Here is a 22,071-nt window from a genome sequence, read left to right on the forward strand (position 1 = left end):
CAGTTTGAATGAGTCGAGGACAAAAGGCACGTTTGTAGCACTTGCTCCTGTCCCGGATTTGTAGCGTAGTGGGAAGAGCACCGCGTACCTCCCGTTGCGGCCAGAGAGTCGTGGGATCGAAACCGGGCGCCGCTATTTCTTTTTTTAAAATTGTAGGGGGAGAGGTGCGGACGGACGGACGACGGAGCCGAAAGCAAGAGATGCTTCGCATCTAAAAATCCCAACACCTGCGAGTGGCCGGCGCTCAGTCAGCTTCTTTTCTCTTCCGCTGGAGGCCGCTGCAGTCAACGGTATCGGCGAAGTCAGTTGGGCGACTTTATTAAAATGACGAGTACACGTTTGTTTTGCAAGCTGTGTCCTCACCTAATAGTATATCTCACACCGTGGTACATGTTTCAAACGGCTGCACTGGACATCCCGTTTTCGCATGGTGGAATGGCGTCCACTTTTTAAAATGAGACTACTAATTCAGATATAACTTATGTATTGATGTCTTGTCTCAAATATGCTTAATGTTTTGTTTTTGCTCAATAATGTTGGAAAGTATAAACATTGCCACCACTTGAGTAGTATAAAAAAGGTTATCAGCGTCCCGTTTAAGCATTCTTTTAACTTGCTGCTTGTGTGCTTGGAGCTTGCTCTCCTCCTCACTAGGCTATGCTCTGCGACCCCACTACAACATTTCGTCCCATGAAAGCGTGGACCTAGAAGAGCTTCACTGTTAAAAGTTGAAGAAGACATCTATGTTTGTCTGAATATGTGAGACGCGGCAGCGATACTTCTTGGTCGAGGAAGGGTTGTGAAGGGAGCTGGTAAATTTTCCACCCATTCAAGCGCTCGTGTTCAGCTTAGAGAGGTATAGATCGCGGCCTATCTTTAAAGCCGGTCGTGATATAGACTATGGTCTCGTTTGTATGGCGCTAGAACCTTCCTGCGCTAGAACCACTTTTTTCACTTTCTTTCGCATTGCTAGAGGTTTCGCAATGCCTAAGCACTTTTCCAGCAGTCGCGGAATGCCAGCCAGTTTGGACTTCAGCTCGACGTGCATCCATTAAAATATGGCGACTGAAAAGAATGAATGAACGGCGTGAAGACCCCTGTGATTGTTTTAGCTGTGTTTCGCTTCATTTGCATTGTTAGTTCAATGTTGTGAGCTCTTAAGCAGTTTTTCTTCGTTTAGGAACACTCCAAAATATTTGATATTCTTGTCTCGGTGTATTTCGGCATGCAAGACCGACACTGTTACAGTGCTACTGCCGTGAAGGGTACTGCTCACGTCTTGTGAATGTGACTTCGCCGCATGACTACGCTGCTGTGCGTCAAGCCAAATTTATGACGCTACGTAAGCAGAGACTTCAAACGTAGTACGTGTCGCGCGGCAATACCACATTGTGACGTGATGAGTTCTTCGATTACTTGCAGCGGGAGAGCAGACTATCACTACAGATGAACGAGATGTAGAAGCTCGTAGTTGGCAGCGTTCTAACGTCTAATTATTGGCTTATTAATTATGTAATTAATGACGTAGGCTTTGGCGTGCCAGATTATGTAGCATACCTCTGAGTGCCCATCTGCAGCACTAAAAATAATGTTTGCTTTTCCTGTCGGTTGAAATGTGACACGTTCACGTAATTGCGCTAAATACTGGGACGCACCCTGGTTATATTCAAGGATATGCTGATGGGTGAACCTCGAAACATTACGTATTTCACATAGTTGTACCAACACATAAGAGGCTGTTCCGACGAGCTCATCACCACAACATCAGCATGAAGTAATGCGGGGGCCGTGGACCTTGAGGTCCATCCTTGGGGCCTACTCTATATTTACCCCATTTCCCCAAGCTTCACTAAATCGTACTCAACATAGGTCTCTCTCTCTCTCTCTCTCTCTCTCTCTCTCTCTCTCTCTCTCTCTCTATCTCTGTTAAAAAAAACACAATGTTCAGTTGGGCCACGACGCTTGAAATGAACACTTTTAAACCCTGACGCAGTCGTTTTTGTTCAAACTGAGGAACACCACGCAGAAGAAACTTACTAGGGCCAGATCCTAAGCACACAAGTATCGGTGGCCTCTGCCTTTTCTGTGCCGTGGTGATAAACGACACTAGCGTCTAGTCTAGCTATCGTCAGTACCTGGAAATATTAAATGGTAACTGCACCAACGCCGTGCCAAAACGCTCCCTACCCGCGTAAGTAACGCTTTCGCTTCCTGTATCTCAAGACCTGCATGTAGATGTCATCGACAACTCTTTGTGGTCCGGGTTTTCGATATTCCTGTTGTTGCTCGGGCACTGCCGCATGGTGGCCCAAACACCCGTCTTCCATTAGTGCAGCGGCAATTTCAACGAGATCCGTATATCCACAGGACAGGGCTGTTTTATCCATTTTTCGAGCCCGTGACAAAGTGCTGTGTAGAAAAGTGTAAACCGCACAGCAAGTGCGTTTTTCAACATAGAAGTCTTTCGCCCCTCTCTGCAGCTTCGCACGCGTTCTCTAGTGTGAACATATCTCGGTGCGAAAGTAACCTTCGGCGCATTCGTAAAAAAACGTAAAGGTGTTATTAATCTGGAGCAAATATCTTGTAACTACGAATGCATAGTTGCATTCGTAGTTCTATGCATTCAGCTCTATCAGAGTTAAGGAAACTCAAATAGAGCTGAGTGTTTAAACTGAGCGTTACAGAGCAAAGTGTACTTCGACAGAAATGGGGCTGAAATCGTTGTCGAGGATAGACACGATAGCCGTTGCGACACAGAAAAGAGGTATTTGGGGTGCATTTGTAACTTTAATTGTAGTTGTAATGCGGGTATTATAAAACATGCCACAAAATATGTTTCCGCCAGACACATTTATTAAACAGACACTATTTCACGGAGATCCTTGTTTATAAATGCCTAGAGTTGCCTGCTATAATAGTATTCATTCGTGAGGAACGCCAACGTTCGCTGCAGTCACGCAGAGCCTCTGTGAAAAGGAGGCTCAAGAAAATGAATTACAGTGGTCCGATATTCTGACTGATGTTTCATTAGAAGAGATGTTCCAGCAACTTTCGACAACCATGCCAACCCACACAAAGCCATAGTTGCTATTGCATCGCCAAAAAGAACCTGCTGCACCAGAACAGCTGCGGATGGCCATCATGCTTTGCTTACCAAGTGGTAAGAGCGTGCGAACAGGCAGAATAATCTTTGAATGAATTGCTTAATGTGAAACGCGTTTATCGGCGGGCGTCAGCATAACGCGTCACGCTTGAACCGGCGGAAGTTTCTATACCTACAACTTGGGGGCGAAAAGCAAAAACGCCCGTGTGTACAAGATTTCGGCGCACGTTAAAGATCCCCAGGTGGTCAAAATTAATCCGGAGCCCTCCACTACGGCGCGCCTCATCGTCTGCGTTGCATCGGCGCGTTAAAACCCTACAATCAAATTATACCTACAACTGAAACGGGCAGTAACTGACTGTCATTTCAAACAGGCAGCTCTATACTGCAAATCAACTGACCACGTGAATGGTCGGTCCACTCACATCTTTAGTCGAAGCGGTGCTAGTGGCTGTGGTGGTCTCAGGAGCTGCCGGCGTGGGAGTCGGCGCCGCCGGCATGGCTGTCGCTGGTGTGCCCATCGACTCAGCTTGCGAGGCCTGTGTTGTTGCGGTGGGCCGTGAGGGCTCCTCCGAATCCACGGGCTCGTCGTGGAACACCACTCGCGTGGGGCTGCTGTTCGCCGGAACGAGGGCAGAGAGAGTCGCGCTCAGTTCGGTGCCGGCCGCGAGAAGGTTCGCTCGCTGTAGTTTAAATTTGCTTCGTCCCATGAGCACGAACAGGCGCACCTCTATCGATGCGGGTAGACACGCGAACATGAATCGATAGCTTGCGCTGGCCAGAATACAAATTCACAACGGTTCCAAAATGAAAACAAATTCACAATCTGGGATTCGAGTGGTTATGTAATCAAACATAAAAATTTCAGAGCGTGAATATCGCCACACCACAAACGTTTCCGCCTTACAGCTTACGACGTCACAAATCTCGAGAGGGTAAGCGTAGCCGTTGAAAGGACGTTTTGGCGAATTAAAGTACGTACATGTAAAGAAAAAACAAACGTATGTGGAAACGTTCGAACGCAAGATATTGACTGCAGCATGTAAACATCGCAGAGAAGCTAATCGCTTTTAAGCAAAACCGGCCACTATTGCTCCTGGTTTGTGTTTGACGATGAGTTTTGCCTGGTGGAACAGCTAGGTGAAAACATTTATGAGGTTAACGTCGGTCCTTACTTCTGAGACATCCGGGGAAGCCCGGGCCAAGGCTGCGGCAAAGGTAACTAGCCATTCATTACGTTCACTTTACTCTAACAAATGATCCTCTAACAAATCCCTAACAAATGACGCGCTGTTTCACACGCCATTAACTCGATGACACAAACGCACAAGTTGTTCCCTATTTGTCACGTGCTATTTATTTGCCTGGCAGGAATAAAAAGCAACGTGAGACCAATACAAGATTCATTTTCTGTTTTTAAGCCACGCAGCCGAAACAGCAGCTCTAATTAATTATTCTTAGGCCTCGGAGCCAAAACTGCCCCTGAAATCACACAGCGAAGGAGAAACAGCAGCTTCAATTATTGATTCCTAAACCAAGCGGTCATGCTTATTCATCGAAAAAAAGACAGAAACTCTGGTCTATAAGTTCTGTTTAGCCTTTAGGGTACCAATGAAAAGTTTCAGATGACATGTACTTAAGATGTATGACGGGATAGCGTTACTTCGGCGTGGAGGGAGCGTTTTGGCGCGTAGATGGTGCAGTTACCATTTATGCTTTAAAAGCACCCGCGAAGCTAGACTAGCTGCAAGGGGGTTTTAATCACCGCGGCACAGAATAGGCAGAGGCCATTTACCGTTGTGGCTTAAGATCTGGCACTGTAAGTGTGTGCTGCGGGGTGTTTGTCAGTTTGAACGAATACAGCGACAGTGTCAGGATTTAAAAGTGCTTATTTACACCGTCGTGGCCTGAAGGAACACTGTTTTTAACCGCACGCACACACACCCACACAAAGAGAGAGAGAGAGAGAGAGAGAGAAATAGGGAGAGAGAGATCGTTTTGAGTACAATTTAGTGGAGTTTGGCAAAAGGGGGTAAACAGATAGCAGGGTAAAGGGATAGTAGGAAATAGTAGATAGTTGAGTAGGGTAGATCTCATGGTACAGGGCCTAAGCATCAGTTCACGCCCATTTTGAGGCGACAAACTGGTCGAGATACCCTCGTATGTGTCGATATAATTATGTAAAATACGTAATATTTCATGGTTCACCCCTGATAATGTCCCTAAATATAAACGGGGTGTGTCCCCGTATTTAGTAGAGTTAAGTGAACGTCTGACATTTCGTGCGCTACATTTTTGCAGAAATAGGTTTGTGGGTATGTGTGCTGGTTTGTGTCCTGCCCCGAGTTCGCGATTGTTTAGCGTTCATAACCCCATGCTGCAAAGGATTGTGTTTCGAAACCTACGGTGAAGAGACGTTCTCAATAGGTGGTAGTCGTGCACCATGGTCAACAGGGTGCACGCTATGTTCATTGGCGGGAATCTTGGTCGGCTGCGTCGTTTCGTTCCATTCATTTTTGTCCGGATGTTGAGTCGATGTGAAATATCATTATTGTGGATTGAAGAACCTTTCTCAATCGTTTAGGTAGTACGCCTGCAGCCGAGAGACTAATGGCGCAGCGAGAGACTAATAGCGCAGCGAGAGCGTCTGGCGGAGACCAAGATGGGCAGAAGCATCCTCGAGACTCTAGGCTACGGCTACCGGGTCACAGGAAGACACCCCCTGAAACTCGACGAGAGGGCACGCGAGAACGTGCGGGTGAGCCCCATCCCGAGGAACGTGCACCCGGAGCACAACCAATAGAGAAGACGGGCGAGAGCAAAGTTTCTCGTCGAACAGTACGGCGGGGACCCGCGGACGAGGTACGTTGACGCGGCGGAGCATGGGCAAGGCAGGTACGCGTTGGTGTCTGTGAATGCACGCACGGGACGGCTTTCCAAGTCGGCGAGTGCGAAGGGCGAGAACGCCACCAAGGCCGAGGAGATCGCCATAGCCCTGGCGATGTCTGAGGAAGGTTGCGACACAATTCTTAGCAACTCGCAAGAGGCAGTGCGCAACCTGGAAAGAGGTCGAGTGAGCGGCAAGGCGGCAAGAATAATAGAAAGATAGGGAGTTCGAGACGGAAGACGAGTGGAGGTCAGATGGATCCCTGCGCACGCGGGCACCTGCTTACCGTACGGGCCGAACCACAACGAGACGGCCCACAGGGAAGCGCGCGCTATGACAGACCGTGGTCCCAAGGCGGGCACTCGTCCCGACTGGGAGTGGTGGACGGAAACGAAAGACAGAACCAGGGGCTACGGTGAAACACAGACGACCCTACGTCTGGCCAGACGAGCGTACCCGCCGCCCCACCGGGAACTGGGCCGTGAGGAGGCGAGACATCTAAGAAGACTCCAAACGGCGTCGACAACGTCGCCGGCCTCCTTACACCGAATGTACCCGGACGAGTACCCGAGTGACCAGTGCAATGTTTGTAAGAAAGAACAAGCCAACCGATGGCACATGGGACTCGGTGGCATGGTGGGACTGTGCCGCCGACCCAGACGGTGCGCACTTCGAAGAGTATCCGGAGAAACTCCAGGGAGCCATCGAATCTACAAGCAAGACACACCAGTCCAGGGCCATCCAGCAGGTTTTCGCCGCGATCAAAATGCACGCGCTCCGTAAAACGGGCTTGTGACAAGTAGGGTCGTAGAAGAAGGCGCGACGCCAGGCCGCGCCGAAGCGGATCCGTAACCCGGCTCCTGCCTACTGCAGGACGTGTTTCAATAAAGTATTTTCCAGTCCAGTCCAGTTCAGCACGTATAGTGAACTCTAAGCGTCTATCCGATAGTTTCGCTAGTCGGACCACCAGATAACTCCGATTTCGGCCTTTTTAGTTCCTGAGTGTAAGGCGAAATCAAGTAACAGCGATTGCCAGAGAAGCCCACTACGAGCATTGTTGCCTTCTTACTATATTTGTGAAGTCAGGTTTGTTCGGGAATTTAGCTGAGGGCTGTTTTGGGTCCTTGATCGGGTCCCAGGCAGGCTACACGTGCAGTCAAAGCTGTTTTTGAGTTTCTTAGGAGCACAGAACTGGACAGAGTTTTGTGATTGAAAAGTTTGGGCGCATCAAATGACATCTTTTCGTTTTCACTTTTTTTATTTTTTGCTTTTTTTCTTCAATCCTCTAGCGTAGCAAGTCAGCGCGATGGCTCGTCTAACATCGCTGGTTTTCATTAGTTATTTCCTCTCCTCTCTCACTATCTCTCTCTCCTCTCTCTTTCTCCCCTCTCTCTCTCTCTCTCTCTCTCTCTCAAGTGTTCCTGCGTCGGCGTATACCGTGTTTCATAGTTTTGGAACCTTCCTCGAAGTAATTTGATCGTAGCTTGCCGATTGCCCTTGTGAAGTTTTGGATATATGTCTCTGGGTACGGGAGGTGCTTTTGTGGAGAGGTGACATATGATGGCCTCATCGGTGACATATGATGGCCTCAAGCCATTTCTTCTTGAGGGGTGCCTATAATCGATAGGAGGGTCGGTCCCAACTTTGTTTTTTTCCAGATGCTCCTGTTGCGCTATGAGAGTGACCGCTCTCATTTATTTAAAGATAACATCAGACATAATTATAGCACCTTGAGGTGATTATCGAAATTGGGAAGTTAACGGCCGTCTTATGTTTGTACTGATGATGGTGTTTATTTTTCTTTCTTCACTGCGGTTTTCTTGTAAGGCAGGCTGAATGATATCCGGCTCATGATTAGCGCCTCCATAAGTTTCGTCCCTTCATTTTGAATTCCTGCTCTTCCCCTGTAAAGGCATTGTGGTATGGCGCCCGAAACCACAAAGGACAACCAAAGAAGAAAAAGATGGGTGCGCGGTGTCGCCGCATTCGAGTCAGCCAGGGATCGGGGAAGGTCCGACAACAAAGAAGAGAAGGAGGAAGAAGCTCACGCTGGAGAAGCAGCATCTCCACGGCGGCACTTCCAGGGCCTGTCTTCGGGACGGCCAGGTGACCTGTGGCCGTCGTAAGGACGCCCGGGCACCACGTCGCCGGCAACGCTGGGCTGTGCCGGTATTTTTACCGCCACCAACCTCCACTATCTTCGTGGTCCTGCCCAGAACCCCTTCAACAACGTGCCGCATCCCCGAGCGCGCTGCCCCTGAGACGCTTGCCCCTGCTGCCCATCGCCTGTTGCCCTCGTCGCCGTTTCCTGCGCCACGACCACGGGCTCCATGGTGTGAGGAACTTTTTGTATTTCTGCTTCCGTTGGGACTAATTTCCCCGAGCTTCTGTTTTACCCATTCTTGTATTTACCGTCCCGTCGTTGTGATCGTCCGTCATAAATGTAATCGTCGTCAATTCTACCGAAGCCCGTGTTGCGATCCCTCATTCCTGCGTCTCTGCTACCGGTCCTTGTGTCTTCCGAGCCTTAACATCATCACAGGCATGTTACAATGTGGGCCAAAATAATGGTCCAAGATTTTCAGTGTATTGGCGATTGCCAGATTGCCTCCGCGGCTTCTCTGTAGGGCCAAGACGAGGATTCTTATGTGACTGTTTTCCGGGGCATCACATGCTCAACTAGATTCGGGGTTATTTAAATTGGCCGCGTGGCGCCATACACTGTCTGCGGGAAAGTTGCGGCGACGATAAGGCAGCCAAAAATTCAATTTTTTTGTGTAAAATTTGTGTAATTTGACGCTATATCGTAGAATTTAATTTCTATTTCGAAATTCTTTATTTCGTTTCTTTTGTAATCTACGTTTTTCTTGGTTTTTCAGGACCTGGCGATAATCTCATCCTCGATTTTACGTAGGTGACACAATATTAGCACTGGTATCAGTTTCGGTGGGAGAGCCGCTTTGGGGGTGGCGGAAGCTGCGGGCACGGCTTGCCATCATATTTCCGATCATGCGGCTCCCCACAGAACGTAGGACTATCTTCACTGCTTACGTCTCGGAGCCTGCTCAAGTCGCATCTCTCTTCTTTCCTCTCGGCAATAGTGTCATTGTCCTTTCTGCAGTGTAGTTGCCGCAGCTATGTACAACCGATTCTGACGAGCCGTCATGTCTTGCTGTCTGAGTTGTTTTCTGTTAGCATCGATGACCTACTTCCGTGAACGCTTGATGAGCACGGCTCACAGCGACGGCTAGCAGGCACAGAAAAATCGAAAAATGAGCATAACATTGCTATCGCGTTAAAAGTTGTATGAAAGTATCTGTGCTGGGCAACACATGAGGCATTTTATTTTCGAAACGAGCCAAATCCACATAGCTAAACTAAGTCACATAAAACTGCTACGACAAGAAAAACTCGGCCACTTTCTCTGTGAAAAGGGCTTCCGGCAAAATAGGTCAGATAATGACCGGCAAACATATGCGCAGATCGTACTTCGTATCGAAAATTAGCCAAACCCATTTGCACTATATGAGATTGCTTTCGGCGTGGCTGATCAGAAGGTTTCATGGTTGCTTTAAGAACCACATTTGCTTTTCCGAGATGGCTTATCATGGATTCGCGCGGAAATGAAGAGATCAGACAACAACTGTCCTTAGACGACGAAGTTACCGGAAGACAAAGTGAACGAAATGAAAGTGACAGATCTGAAACGATCATTCTATTCCGTCAGCCCGCTGCTATAGAGTAAATAAGATTATTCTTTTCAGTTGGTTTTACTCCTATATTTAACATTTTAGTGCTTAACTAGCCACCGCTTACGAGCCCTGTGAACCCCCCCGCCACCCTCCGTGGACACGAGTCGCTTGATTAATGTGAAAACAATGAAGATAGGCAATTCAAGGCAAGGCACTGAAGAGATTACTTCGTGAGTGTCTGCGGGTGTTCCAATGATCCTCTGGTATAATTCGAACAGAGCTGCGTATGTTGCCCAGAGGACTGAAGTGTCCTTCGTGTATAATTATGATTCTTGAAATACTGCTACATATGTTTAATGCCTTTTCCAACAAAACTCCATCGTACCATTCCTGAAAGTCAATTTAAATAAGGTTTTCGGATCCAATGTCCCAATTCAATGCGAACCAAATTGAAAATTATCATTCAAAAATTGGTGAAATCCGCCGCATAATCTTTAATTACTTGCGGCCGTTAAGTTCCCCTAGCTGACAAGTAAAACATGCCATATAATAGCTGTGCCTGCGTTGCATTTGGGTTCGGCATGTAATTATCACTTTTTTCCCAAGTTATGAATAGGTGAATTTGACTCATTTTTTAAAGAAACTCATATGTTGGTATGCGGTACAATCCACAGACAAGTTCGAAAAGATTGCAGGTTTTTGCCAGACATTAAACACCCGTGATGACTTCTACACTGTGGGAAACTCTTTTCCACTCACATACCAACTCACTCACTCACCCGGGTCGATAGGCGGTGGCGTCGCTTTCCAATACGGCTGGTGCCGTGGCCACCGGGACGGCTCCCGTGGTCGTTGCTGCGACTGAGCTGGTGCCAGCGCCGGTGGTCACCACAGCCGCAGCCGCAGTTGCCCCACCGCTGTGGCCGGGAGGCCTCTGCGACGGCGATGATGGCGGTGGCGGGGCTGGCCGTATCTTCTCGTCATCGGCCTGAGGCGGAGTCTTGAGCAGGTTGGCGTACCGGCTGTTGGGCCGCACGCGGTAGGCTGCCCTGCCACGCGGCCCCGTCTCTGCTGCCGTGTACCCGTCCGGAGGAGGTGGCGGGCCGTGGTAGCGCAGATCGTCGTAGCGCAGCCTGCGCGCCTCCAGCTCGTTGCCGACGATGAGGCTGTGGCGCTGGTCGCCGTACATGCGCCGCACCAGGCCCTGGTTCTCGAAGATGTAGCGCCGCACAGCGTGCCTGCGTGCGTGCCCCACGCGAGCCGCGACACGGAGCGGCCACGCGCGCGTCAACGGCACACCGGATGGAGAACACAGCACGGAGAATGCGCGACAGCGCGCTCGCAATTTCTCAGAAAGTACCGTGACATTTATATCTGCAAGTAATGTTTGGGGCAAAACATTATTGTAGGGTAGATGGTAATAGAAGAGAAATTGTTCGGGCACGCAGTGACATTTCGTACCCGATAGGTACAAGCAAGGCACTTCCTGCAGGCACTCAGCGACATCTACTGGGTCGTTTGGAACACTCCTGCTATTTATTGCTTTGAGCAACTGCTAAAGGAGCTCCGCTGTTCGGCTGAGTAGCCTAGGAGAAAATCGCGCGTTTCGGCGGAAACGGCCTGGGTTAGACCCCAACGATGCTTTTTTTTTAATGACGCGTGATTTATTCACCTTAAAAATGTTCTCTTAACTGCGCATTCTTTTCATAAATCAGGGTGGTTTGAAAACCTTTACGCCGGTTCAGGGGAGGTGCGTGGCACAGCGACGCTTTAACTTAACGTTCTGCATCGCCCCAGAAGTACAGGGTTTGCACCAATCTAGGAAAGGAATATCACGAACCCGATACCGCTCCTGATAATATCCGGAATAGGAAAGCATTAAAGCATATAGTAGTGACGAATTGCTCAACGTGTCCTGGCAATATCATCTTCAACATATTTATTTCACTTTGCGGCTTTTTCTTCGCCTGTCCCCTACTATTACTGAGAGGCTTGGCCCATTGTCCTCGTTACGCTTTGTCTATGATTTACGTTGCGTAACCGTAGCCTTAGGGCGTACCAAGTGCCAGGCAAAGTCACACTCAATGTCGGCAAGCTGTGGGTACCGGTGGCGGCTTTCGATGGCAAACAGTAACGTCAACCCAATGTCAGTCTGATACATACCCGCATTCGCAGTGCTCGCGCGCCATCTGTTGGGAAAGCGCCGCATTGTCGCTGGTTTGATTGGATGCCGCACGATGACGCCACTGATGTCAGACCAGCCCGTACCCAGGTTCTCGACATTGAAACTTCTTTTGTGGTGATAAACTGGCAACATCAACCGAGAGTAGATCTTCCTGTATAATTTTAACACATTGGCTTCTTGATATACGCAGAATTCAAGCTATATACGAGTACACCTTGAGTAAAATATAAGGGCTGGGGCCACAAAACGCGCAATATCAGCGGATTGGATGCTCCCTGTATTCGTCGCCATCCAGCGTAAGATGGTGCTGAGCTACGGCATAAGGAGTAAAGAAAGTTTACCAACCACCCTGGGACACTGTTACCGGGCTGTTGCTCGTGCTTTCGCGTTGCTCTTACGTAATTGAAGACGAGTAACGGCGGTTCAAGAAATTGCTTGTCGACCCGGAGGGAGTGGGATTTGACGTCATCGCAATGCAATGTGACGCGTGATGTGGCACTTGTTGCAGTGGATGTTCAGCATGAACAAGGGAGAAGTCAAGGGACTTGCGGGACCCGGCACGGTGGCTTAGTGACTGAGGCGTTCTGCTTTTGAGCACAGGGACGCGGGTTCGATTCCCGGCCGCGGCGGCCGTTTATCGGATGGAGTCAAAAAGCAAAAATGCCCCTGTGTTCGAGGTTTCGGGCCCGTTAAAGATCCCCAGGTGGTCAAAATTAATTTGGAGCACTCCACTAGGGCGCGCCTCGCAACCTCTGCAGTTTCAGCCCGTTAAACACCATAATCAATCAATCAATCACAACAGACTTGCGCAGGAAAGCGCAGGCGTCTGAGGGAAAGTAAAATACTGAATATAAAAAATGCGCCCCAATCCACCCTGTGAACGTGGTTGGAAAGTGAAGCTGTAAACGGCACGCACTGGGATTACCCATGCGACGTCAGTTTAGTTGACACACATAGCTCTACAAAGAGTTAAACCAGAGACAAGTGAAATGCACTTAACCACGCCCTTGATTGCTTTGAAGAGATATTTTTTGCTGAGGTTAAATCGATGCATAAATGGTTGTTGGTTCTATTGTATTGGTGAAGCACATGCGTGGAAATTATTTTTCTATAAAATAAAAGGACGCTCAAGCCTGTTATACGCTCTCCCTTGGCCTCCGTCTTTTCCGCCGCCGACGGAGACGACGAGATTGTTGGCAGAGGCGGAGGACAATTGGGATGCCATTCGTTGGTGTGAGCTTCCATTAATTTTACTAACTCCTAGGGTGCGCACACGGCCGCTACACGTGCCGTGGGCGCAGCGTACACAGGCGCGAGAGGTTGGGTGACGCAATCACGACGAATTCAGCGAGAACACAGGGTGTGAACAAGGCTCCCGTGTAGGAGCCGAAACGTCTTTTATTTTACGAAATATACTTTTAGATGCGACTGCATCTCATTCACTCGCCTTGTCCCTCCATACGGCGTTGTTGCCCGTCCACACCCCTCCCACTACACTATAAAAAAATAATAGTTAGCGGCGCCCGGTTTCGATCAAACGACCCGGTGGGCGGAACGCGAGGTACATGGTGCTCTTCCCACTGCGCCACAAAACCGAGACCGAATCAAATGCTACGAACGCGCCTTATATCCTTGACTCATTCAAACTACGTCAAGACGCTACTGATACAACGCATCATGGGGCAATGATTTACACTTGCAATAAAAGAAAAGAAGCTCCCACTTACAGCAACAATGATGGAGTAAAGGTCGTTGCGACAGCGAAGCCCCAAGCATGCCACTTAGAGAGATTGACCAAGATTGGCCAATAAAACATAATAATAATGATAAAACATAATAATCATACGCGTTCCCGACACGTTTCACGCGATTTCAGAATCAATCCAACGGAAACACCAAGTGAACCCCACGATGCGTCGCATCTTCACAGGGTTCCCCTCGCGGGGAGGTGGCGCTTTTTCGTCGGTGTTTTCATTCCCCGTTGTATCATGACCCACCCCGACCAGACGGGATTCCGTGCAACCATAAATTTGAGGAGGTAAACTCGCAGATGTTCTCCGTGAGTGCACCGTCTGCTTCCCCCGTCTCCGCGTGGGTTCGTAGATCACCCAGGCGGCACAGAAAGTGTGCCCCAAGACCGGCCCGTCTATGGCCGCTTTCTGGCATGTCCGGCCAGCATCCAGGTTCTGGCAGCCACTGATCATGCATTGAACGGCCAACATTCGGCAACCAGCGCTTCGGCATTTTTCCGTCCGCCCGTGTCCGGACGCACAACGGCAGCTAATCGGCTGCCAGATATTCAGTTCTCTTACGGCTGCCGATGTTGAGAAAGAGAACGGCCGAAGTACGGCCTTAGGGCATCCGTTTTTTCTTTGGGAAGCGGTAATCGGCCGAAGCACGGCAGGCGACCGGCCACAGAATATGCGTATTCTTGCGGCAGTTGGTGTTCGAAAGGAGACCGGCCGGAGCGCGGCTGCCGTGCATTCGTTGTTTCAATGGTGAACCGCGCGTCCGGCGGACGTACGGCCCCAGAATATACGTTTTGCATTCGGTTAGCTGTCCTCGGCCGAATTACGGCAAGCGAATGGCAACAGAATATTTGGCAACCGGTGTTCAAGAGGAGACCGGCCTACGTAAGGTATCTGGTTATACGTCATTTTTTCGGCAAACGCCATACAGCCGAACAACGGCACGCGCCTGGGCGCCGAGAATTCATGCACAGACAAAGGAGACCGACCGGTTTTTTCCTGGGGGGAGAAAAAGCCGTTAGTGAGCCGAACGACGGGGACGCGTTTTTCATCCGCTCCGTGTTTCTACGTTTTAAATGAACGAAAATCGTTTGTCAAACAGTAATGAGTGTTCTCGGTGAACGGGCAAGGTGCAAGGACTCACTGGACATTAGCAGGGAACCTTTTAGGCCATCTAAATATCCTTTATTGCCACAAGAAGACTGGGCCACACCGACGGGTGAGCTAAGCCTCGCCAGTCATCGCCGCTACCACGCTTCTGCCGCCGGCTTCATCGACGCATCATCTCGAGGCTATTCGCCCGCTCAAGAAATGGAGAGCATTGGAGACATCGATCCGCCAGAGATGTCCGATCCGAGATGGAGATGGTTCACCAAAATAACTGGCCTTCAAGGGTGTCGAGCAAGCGGCAACCACGCAGGAGCTAAATGGCCACCATTTCAAGGACTCCCCACCAAAGAAAGGCAAGTGGGAGCAAAAGCGGAAGTTATTCTGCTTACAATTAAACTACGACAAGCAATGTTGCACTATGTTGTTGGTGATAAACGTAGAAGAGACTCGCTCGTGCATTGGTAGGATCAACTTCATGCCCTGCACTTCAGGGGATTTTATGACTGCCTATTTAGAAAAAAAATTATTTTAAATTTGCGATAACAACAGAGCGTTGTCACTGACGAAGCCTAGCTGTTAATTTAGTTCCGATGTTTGAAGGTGAGCTTAGCTACTCTTGGGATATGACTCATTTGGTTCAACATAATCGCCAGCACCCTAAAAAACACGGATTTTGTCAGGATTTTCTTGCTCAACGCAGATTGTTGAGTTCACGCACGATTTGGCTCTTGAAATAGATAAGCTTAAAGTGGTTGACTGTATATTCTTGGACTGCAGAAAAGCAAATGATGGTGTTGCATATCACCCTCTGCGTAGTACATTTCATCCTATGAACTGAATGAATCGGTTTTTGCATTGTTATTACTATTGGTCCTATAGCTTTGTTCAAAAGTACTGTGTAGTTAACCGGACTATAGCGAATGAACGTAATTCCGTATACCTGCAGCTTTATTCGCATTTAATAACATCCTGGTGTGCTGATTCAGAAACGTTTTTGGATGTTAAACAGTCTGTTAACGGCACCTTTACAAGAAAACCTTAATTCCAATTGGATACGTATACCGTAAATTATGCTGCTGTGACAACGGCCGAGGAATATAAATACCTAGGAGTTTATTTAGGGAGTGGTTAGAGGTTAAATAGGCAGGTTCACACCATAAAAGTTACGGCTGCGTATATTTTTGGCTTTCTGAAACGAAATTTCAGTGAACCTTCATCTAACTGAAAAGAACAACCGTATTTCACTCATGTGCGCTCAATCTTGGAGTACGCATGTGTTTTCGTGGATCCCTACACCACAGAGCTCGTTGATACGCTCGAAAACATACAGAATATGTCAGTGCGATTCGTATTAGGTAATTGGCGCGCTCAACTTAGCATGAGAGAAAGTAAAAATAAACTGAAATGGCAGGACGTGAAAGATCACAGACGAAACCACAGGTTTAACTTTTTTCGTAATATCTATCAATCGAAAACTGTTGTAGAAGGGGAGAAGTATGTCCAAGCGCCATTCTACATATCGCAAAGTGGGACCGCTAGCTTAAAGCAAATTATTAACTTTCGTTTAAAAAGGTGACGCCTTGCGCGATTCATTTTATTTTACATCAATACTGCAGTGTAATTATCTTCGACGTATGATTGTATTAACTGTTTATATTGACGATTTTCAGCACGCTTTGTAGAATTATTTTGTTATTTTGTCTCATATTTAATGCTTAGTGTTATGTATCTCCCTTGTGTATGCATGCAAAGGCAAGCAGGCATCAAATAAATAAATAAATAAATAAATAAATAAATAAATAAATAAATAAATAAATAAATAAATAAATAAATAAATAAATAAATAAATAAATAAATAAAAAAATAAAAAATAAAACAATGAATAAATAAACGAATAAAAATAAATAAATAAACAAAACAATGAATAAATAAATCAATAAAAATAAATAAATAAATAAAAATAAATAAATAAATAAATAAATAAAATTCCAGAGGGGCAAGTTTGCCTCCGACGGGTTGAGAACCCTACGTATTCAACCTTGACCAATAAAATATTTATTGCCCTATTCGTTGCAGTATGCAAGGTTTCCTGTATACATGCTACCATTGCTATGTTATTGGTTTGAAACAAATTATGTAACTCTAATTTTACGCCTTTCCTTGCGTGAACACAAAGGGATACAACTGCAGCCACCTGAAGCAGGGCGTCATTCGCGACGCGTCTAGAATTTTTTGAACGTAGTATGACATTAGAAGAAAATTAAGCTCTTTTGGACTATTAAGTGGTGTGGACGTATACTCATGAAAACAACATTAAAATAGATTGAAAATGAAAGTACCTGTTCGCTCCTTCTTAGGATCAGCCCTGCGCAAGATCATCAGAAAAGTTGATCGAGTAGAAAATGTCTTTGCAAGAAAAATGGGCAAAAACTGGACATACTTTTTTGTGAAGGAGTTATATTAAATGCTCCTGAGTGTTTTGTTGAGAACCAAAACGCTTCGTAAAGGCATTCACGCCGGTTTTATATACATCAAAATTGGTCAAGCAACTGTTATAAAAATAGTTTATGTAGTCATAGCATCAAAGTGTTCCGGAATATTGCCCTAAAAGAAATTGGCTAAAAGCGGCGCAATTTATCTCTCTGAAATTCAACCCACTAAAGTATGCGCCTTCCGCCCCCCCCCCCCTCCTCTTTCCACGTTTCTTACAGGTAAGCCGCCCCACAGAGGATATCAGGACCTGGACAATACATCTATTCAAGCTCTACAAAGAACTGAATATTTTCTGTGTTCGGCAGTAAATGAGGCACAGCAATTAAAGGAACGACAATTTGTGAGCACTGTTTAATAAACGAATTTTGCTGTCTACTGAGGCTGGTAATTAAGCAAGGCTGCGCTGAAAGCTTGACGGCTGGTGGTTGCGCGCGAGCTCACTTTGATGTGGCTGCATTGGACCCAAAATGCTGGGTTTGTGCTGCTTCTGCACTGCGCGAATGAGTCATCTGCTTGCGCGACATGCAGTGACCGGCCTCAGTACAGCTAACGTACTGTGGCTGAACTCCAATGCCCGTAGCACGGCCGTATTTCCGGTAGCTGTAGTCCGGCTGGAGTCCGACGACCGCATCTCGGCTGTCCTCCGGCGGACGTACTTCGGCCGTACACGGGTGGCTTTGGAATGGCCGGAGCCCTACGGCTGGAATCTGGCCGTATGACCGTAAGCCGGTCGACTGGCCAACGGACACTGGCCGTTGGACAGCCATGGGAGTACGGCCGTATACGGCCAAAAGGCCCACATTTGGACATGGGCCGAACATGGCTGCCGGAAAACGGCCGGACAGAAAATCACCGGCCAAAGTACACCGGCCTGTTTTAGGCCGAACAGTCCTGTGCTGCCCGGGCAAGCGGTAAGACAACGGGATCTTGCCAGTACCTTCTTTTATTTGTTCGCGGGAGTTTTCTGTTGACACCAACGGTCGAGACAGAACCCTTGAGGGGTAGAGGTGCATAAATCCATAAATAAAAACTACACTCCCTATGAGATTAAGCCATGCCTGTGTGGATTTTTATTGACAGAAAATTTATAAAACCACTCTACCGAGATTAGGTTGCTCGGGTATGGCAATGAGTGCCTTAAGGCCTCCTTTTACGAGGTGAATATTTGTTTATTTATTATTTAATAATATTGTTTATTTGTTGATTTATTTCTTATTTATTTATTTATTTATTTGTTTGTTTGTTACAATACTCTCAATGTCCCGGAAGGCGTCACACAGAGGAGTGAGAAGCTTATGTAAGTTATGGTTGTTTTAAATGAAAGAGGATCAGGGTGGCTGGGAATGGAGGCGGGGACAATGTTCCACTCCGATTATGTCTCCGACAAAAATAAATTGAAACGCAGAAATGCGAGTTAGTGTCGAAGAAACGTGTTTTTTGTCATCGGGGTTAGTGTAGTATACTTTGTTGTGAAAAAGGCTTAGATGTGCAGTTTACCTGTGAGTTCTTAGAGAGGAGTTACGCTATACTTTTATGGTTGATGCAATTTTTCGGGAGTAATTTAATACCTAGAGATTGATTGATTGAGGATAAGGCGATGAAGCGCGTCGCAGTGTAGGTCTCCGGATTTATTTGGACCACCTGGAGATCTTTAACGTGCGCCGAAATCTCCAACACAGCAACGTTTTTCCTCTTCGCCTCCATACGAAAAGCGTCCGCCGCAGCAGGGAATTGAACCCGCTTCCTTCGGCTCAGCTGCACGACGCAGCTACCTCCAGAGACGCCGGCATCTCTTCGTTTGTAAGATACGGCAGTGCGCCTACGAATATGTTCAGTGACACCAAAACTACTGCAATAATGTTGCTTCTGCCCCTCACTACCCACATTAGCGCACACGAAGTGGTCCCCTGTGTGGACCGTCCCCACCCGTATAGAAATGATGTGCTCGAAGGAATGGCGTCCTCCGCCGCAGGCGTGGCGAGCGTGCACGGTGGTACGTACCAGGGGTAGGAGCTTCCGGGCACGTTGCAGAAAGCACTGCGTGACATGTCGCACGGGATGTCGAGCAAGAAGCGTGGCGAGAGCCGCGGACCACAGCTCTGGGCCTCCGCAGCTCCCCCGGTCCGGCCTCCGGCCTGCTGCTGCTGCCACTGCACGGAGCACAAACGGTGGCTTTGAACACCGCCGTTCCTCTTACCACCGGCAATCGCCAAATAGCAAAGACGGGAACCTGCTCGCAAGGACTCATGACCGCAGACCAGTATTGAATACTTAATCTGTGACAGAAAAGACCTCAACACGACTATGAACACAGCGCTGCGGCGACATTGGACGCCTTACAACACTGAGTTCGCAACATCGAACATGAGCGTAACCCAAGGGCGCCCACCCGACCAAACAACCATCCCGTGTCCTTTACCCTATTGGACTACGCCCATGACGCATGTGTAAAAGCACATTACCTTTTCAGGCCATCATTCAAGCCCTCTCGTTATCTCTGTCTCTTGCCATAATACTCACCGGCCTTCCAGAGAACCTGTTTCTGGTAAATCTTAGCGCCGAATGCTCCGACCCTTCTTGTAGCGGGGAACTCCCCGTTTAGAGCCACGGGATGCCAGGTACATGAATTCTCCCACACACCTGCCATGCCCTTCCATATGGCAGCATGACCATACCTCTCAACGTTCACCGTCCCCGTAGGTCGTCTTCACGAAAGCCCTCAAGAATGACCAAACTGAAGTGATCAAGTGTGCAAATTCGGCAATTGACGAAGCTTAAATTATTTAAAAAAAGTGCATATGCGCAGGGACATTACGTAAAGCGTGAATAGTGTTTTGCATTGCGCATTGTCCCTGTGCAGAGAGATTAGATTACAGAGTGGATGCGCGAGTAATAAAAGTACTCCTGCATTCGGTGCTGACATTGTTTTTGTGATCGTCACTGTGCGCATGGAAATATTTTCGCCGCTATCCCGATGGAGGGTTTATGGTAACTTTAATATAATCTGCAGTATTTTGCCCCGCGTAACAAGAAGAAAAGGGCTTGAAGAACTGCTGACGGAACAAACGCAGATAAGACAGCAAAACTGCTCGGCACTTCTTATAGCTGCATAGTTCTCTCAAAGTATGCAAAACCCATACATCGCTTTTCGTGTTTGATATATAGTAAAAATAAAAACGATGAGCTGGTATGGTTGGTATGGTGTGAGTTTGGTATGGCTTGGTTGGGTTGGCAAGGCAATGATACCATGCACTGCGATTTGGACTTTAATTTTTGAGCCAATAGAGTCTACGGGAAAACAGACGAAACGATTTTTTTGGCATTATAACGAACATTACTTACACCTTGCCTTTAGGACACAGTCTGGGCGTTTCAGGTCCACCTTATGCATGTTTACAGTTTAATAAAATGTACATGGTGAGTGGCTGTTCATTCGAGTGCAAGTGCTGCTGGCTGGTTATAATATTGTATCTAAACAATCCAAAACGGAACAGAGCGCATGCGAAGAGGCGCTAGCAACAGGACTCCAGTGTAGTGGTTATACCCTGGTTTCGCGCCAATTTCCTCACGCAAGTACATGGGTGGCGGCTGAGGCGCTTCCTTTGATTACTTTTATGATGGAGGCGAAAAGCAAAACCACCCGTGCATTCGAGATGTCGGCGTATGTTTTCTGATTTTAGTTACTACATTGACAAGGGACGTCTCTGCATGATGCCGTGTCGAATCGTGCGCCTTCCCTTCTATGAACTTACTTTCACGCTCCCTCGATTTTCCAAAGAAGGGGCCAATTGATTAAATTTGCGAATCTGCATGCCAAGGTGCGTCTCATCTGTGTGTTGTGCTTACGTGCGACAATGCCGTACAGTTTTCGTTGTAAAACCAACAGCAAGCTGACCCTGTTGTGGTTTACGGCACTGCACAGATTTTTCCAACTTAGAACAAGCTAGAGACACAACCTTCAATACAAGCTCTTTAGGTGACCAGATTTAGGGGAAATCCCTATGGTGGAGTAAGTTTCTGCGAAGGAAAGTTTGACATCCACCGGAATGCAGCCGTACGGCTACAAAGGAAAGCTATACAGCTTTCTCAGAAACTTCGCAGCTGAAGAAAAATTCGTCCTGGTTAAGTATTCGAACCCGGGACCACCGCTTAATCGGAGCAGTGACTATACCAACTTAGCTAATCAGTAGGCTAGTCGTTTGTAGCGTCAGAGCGAATTGATCACCAATCCGAAGTGAAGGACACCTGTTAATCGACCATATTTAAGGGAAATCCTCATGGTGGAGTAAGTGGAGTAGTCGTACGACTGCATTCAGGTGGATGTCAAACTTTCCTTCGCAGAAACTTACTCCACCATGGAGATTTCCCCTAAATCTGGTCGATTAACACGTGTCCTTCACTTCGGGCTGTTGATCAATTCGCTCTCACGCTACAAACGACTAGCCCCCTGGTTAGCTCAGTTGGTAGAGCGACTGCTCCGGTTAAGCGGGGGACCCGGGGTGAAATCCTGGACCAGGACGAATTTTTCTTCAACTGCGAAGTTTCTGAGAAAGCTGTATAGCTTTCCTTTGTTGCCGTACGGCTGAATTCAGGTGGATGTCAAACTTTCCTTCGCACATATACTAGCTCTTTACACGAGGTAGTGGCCAAAACTCGTCGAGAAGAGCCATTTAATATAATGACTGGTCCCCAGAGAGACTACGCGCGTGACTGTTATGTTTACAGGAAATAGTAGCCCGAACTTTTCGTCATGAAGTCCACTAAAAAATTCGGCACCCTTCGCAACTCACGATGCGAAAACAGTGAAAAAACAGTGGTCTTCACTAGCTTTAACTTGGCTTTTCTCGGAACCC

At 47.7% G+C, this 22,071-nt stretch overlaps 1 protein-coding gene across 2 annotated transcripts in view; it reads right to left on the reverse strand.

The window, feature by feature from the left end:
* Positions 1 to 22,071, reverse strand: part of Spz4 (Spaetzle domain-containing protein 4) — a 253,324-nt gene that overhangs the window by 49,451 nt on the left and 181,802 nt on the right. For both annotated transcript variants that reach the window (XM_077706035.1, XM_077706028.1), the window contains exons 2-4: positions 19,220 to 19,368; positions 10,462 to 10,920; positions 3,529 to 3,718 (exon numbers count right to left, since the gene is read on the reverse strand). In XM_077706035.1, coding sequence (XP_077562161.1) covers positions 3,529 to 3,718; positions 10,462 to 10,920; positions 19,220 to 19,368 — 798 coding nt within the window. The remainder of the gene's footprint in view (positions 1 to 3,528; positions 3,719 to 10,461; positions 10,921 to 19,219; positions 19,369 to 22,071) is intronic.

Source organism: Haemaphysalis longicornis, unplaced genomic scaffold, assembly GCF_048455015.1.
Source record: "Haemaphysalis longicornis isolate Haplotype H1 unplaced genomic scaffold, Haemaphysalis longicornis Haplotype H1 scaffold_1, whole genome shotgun sequence".
Lineage (NCBI taxonomy): Eukaryota > Metazoa > Arthropoda > Arachnida > Ixodida > Ixodidae > Haemaphysalis > Haemaphysalis longicornis.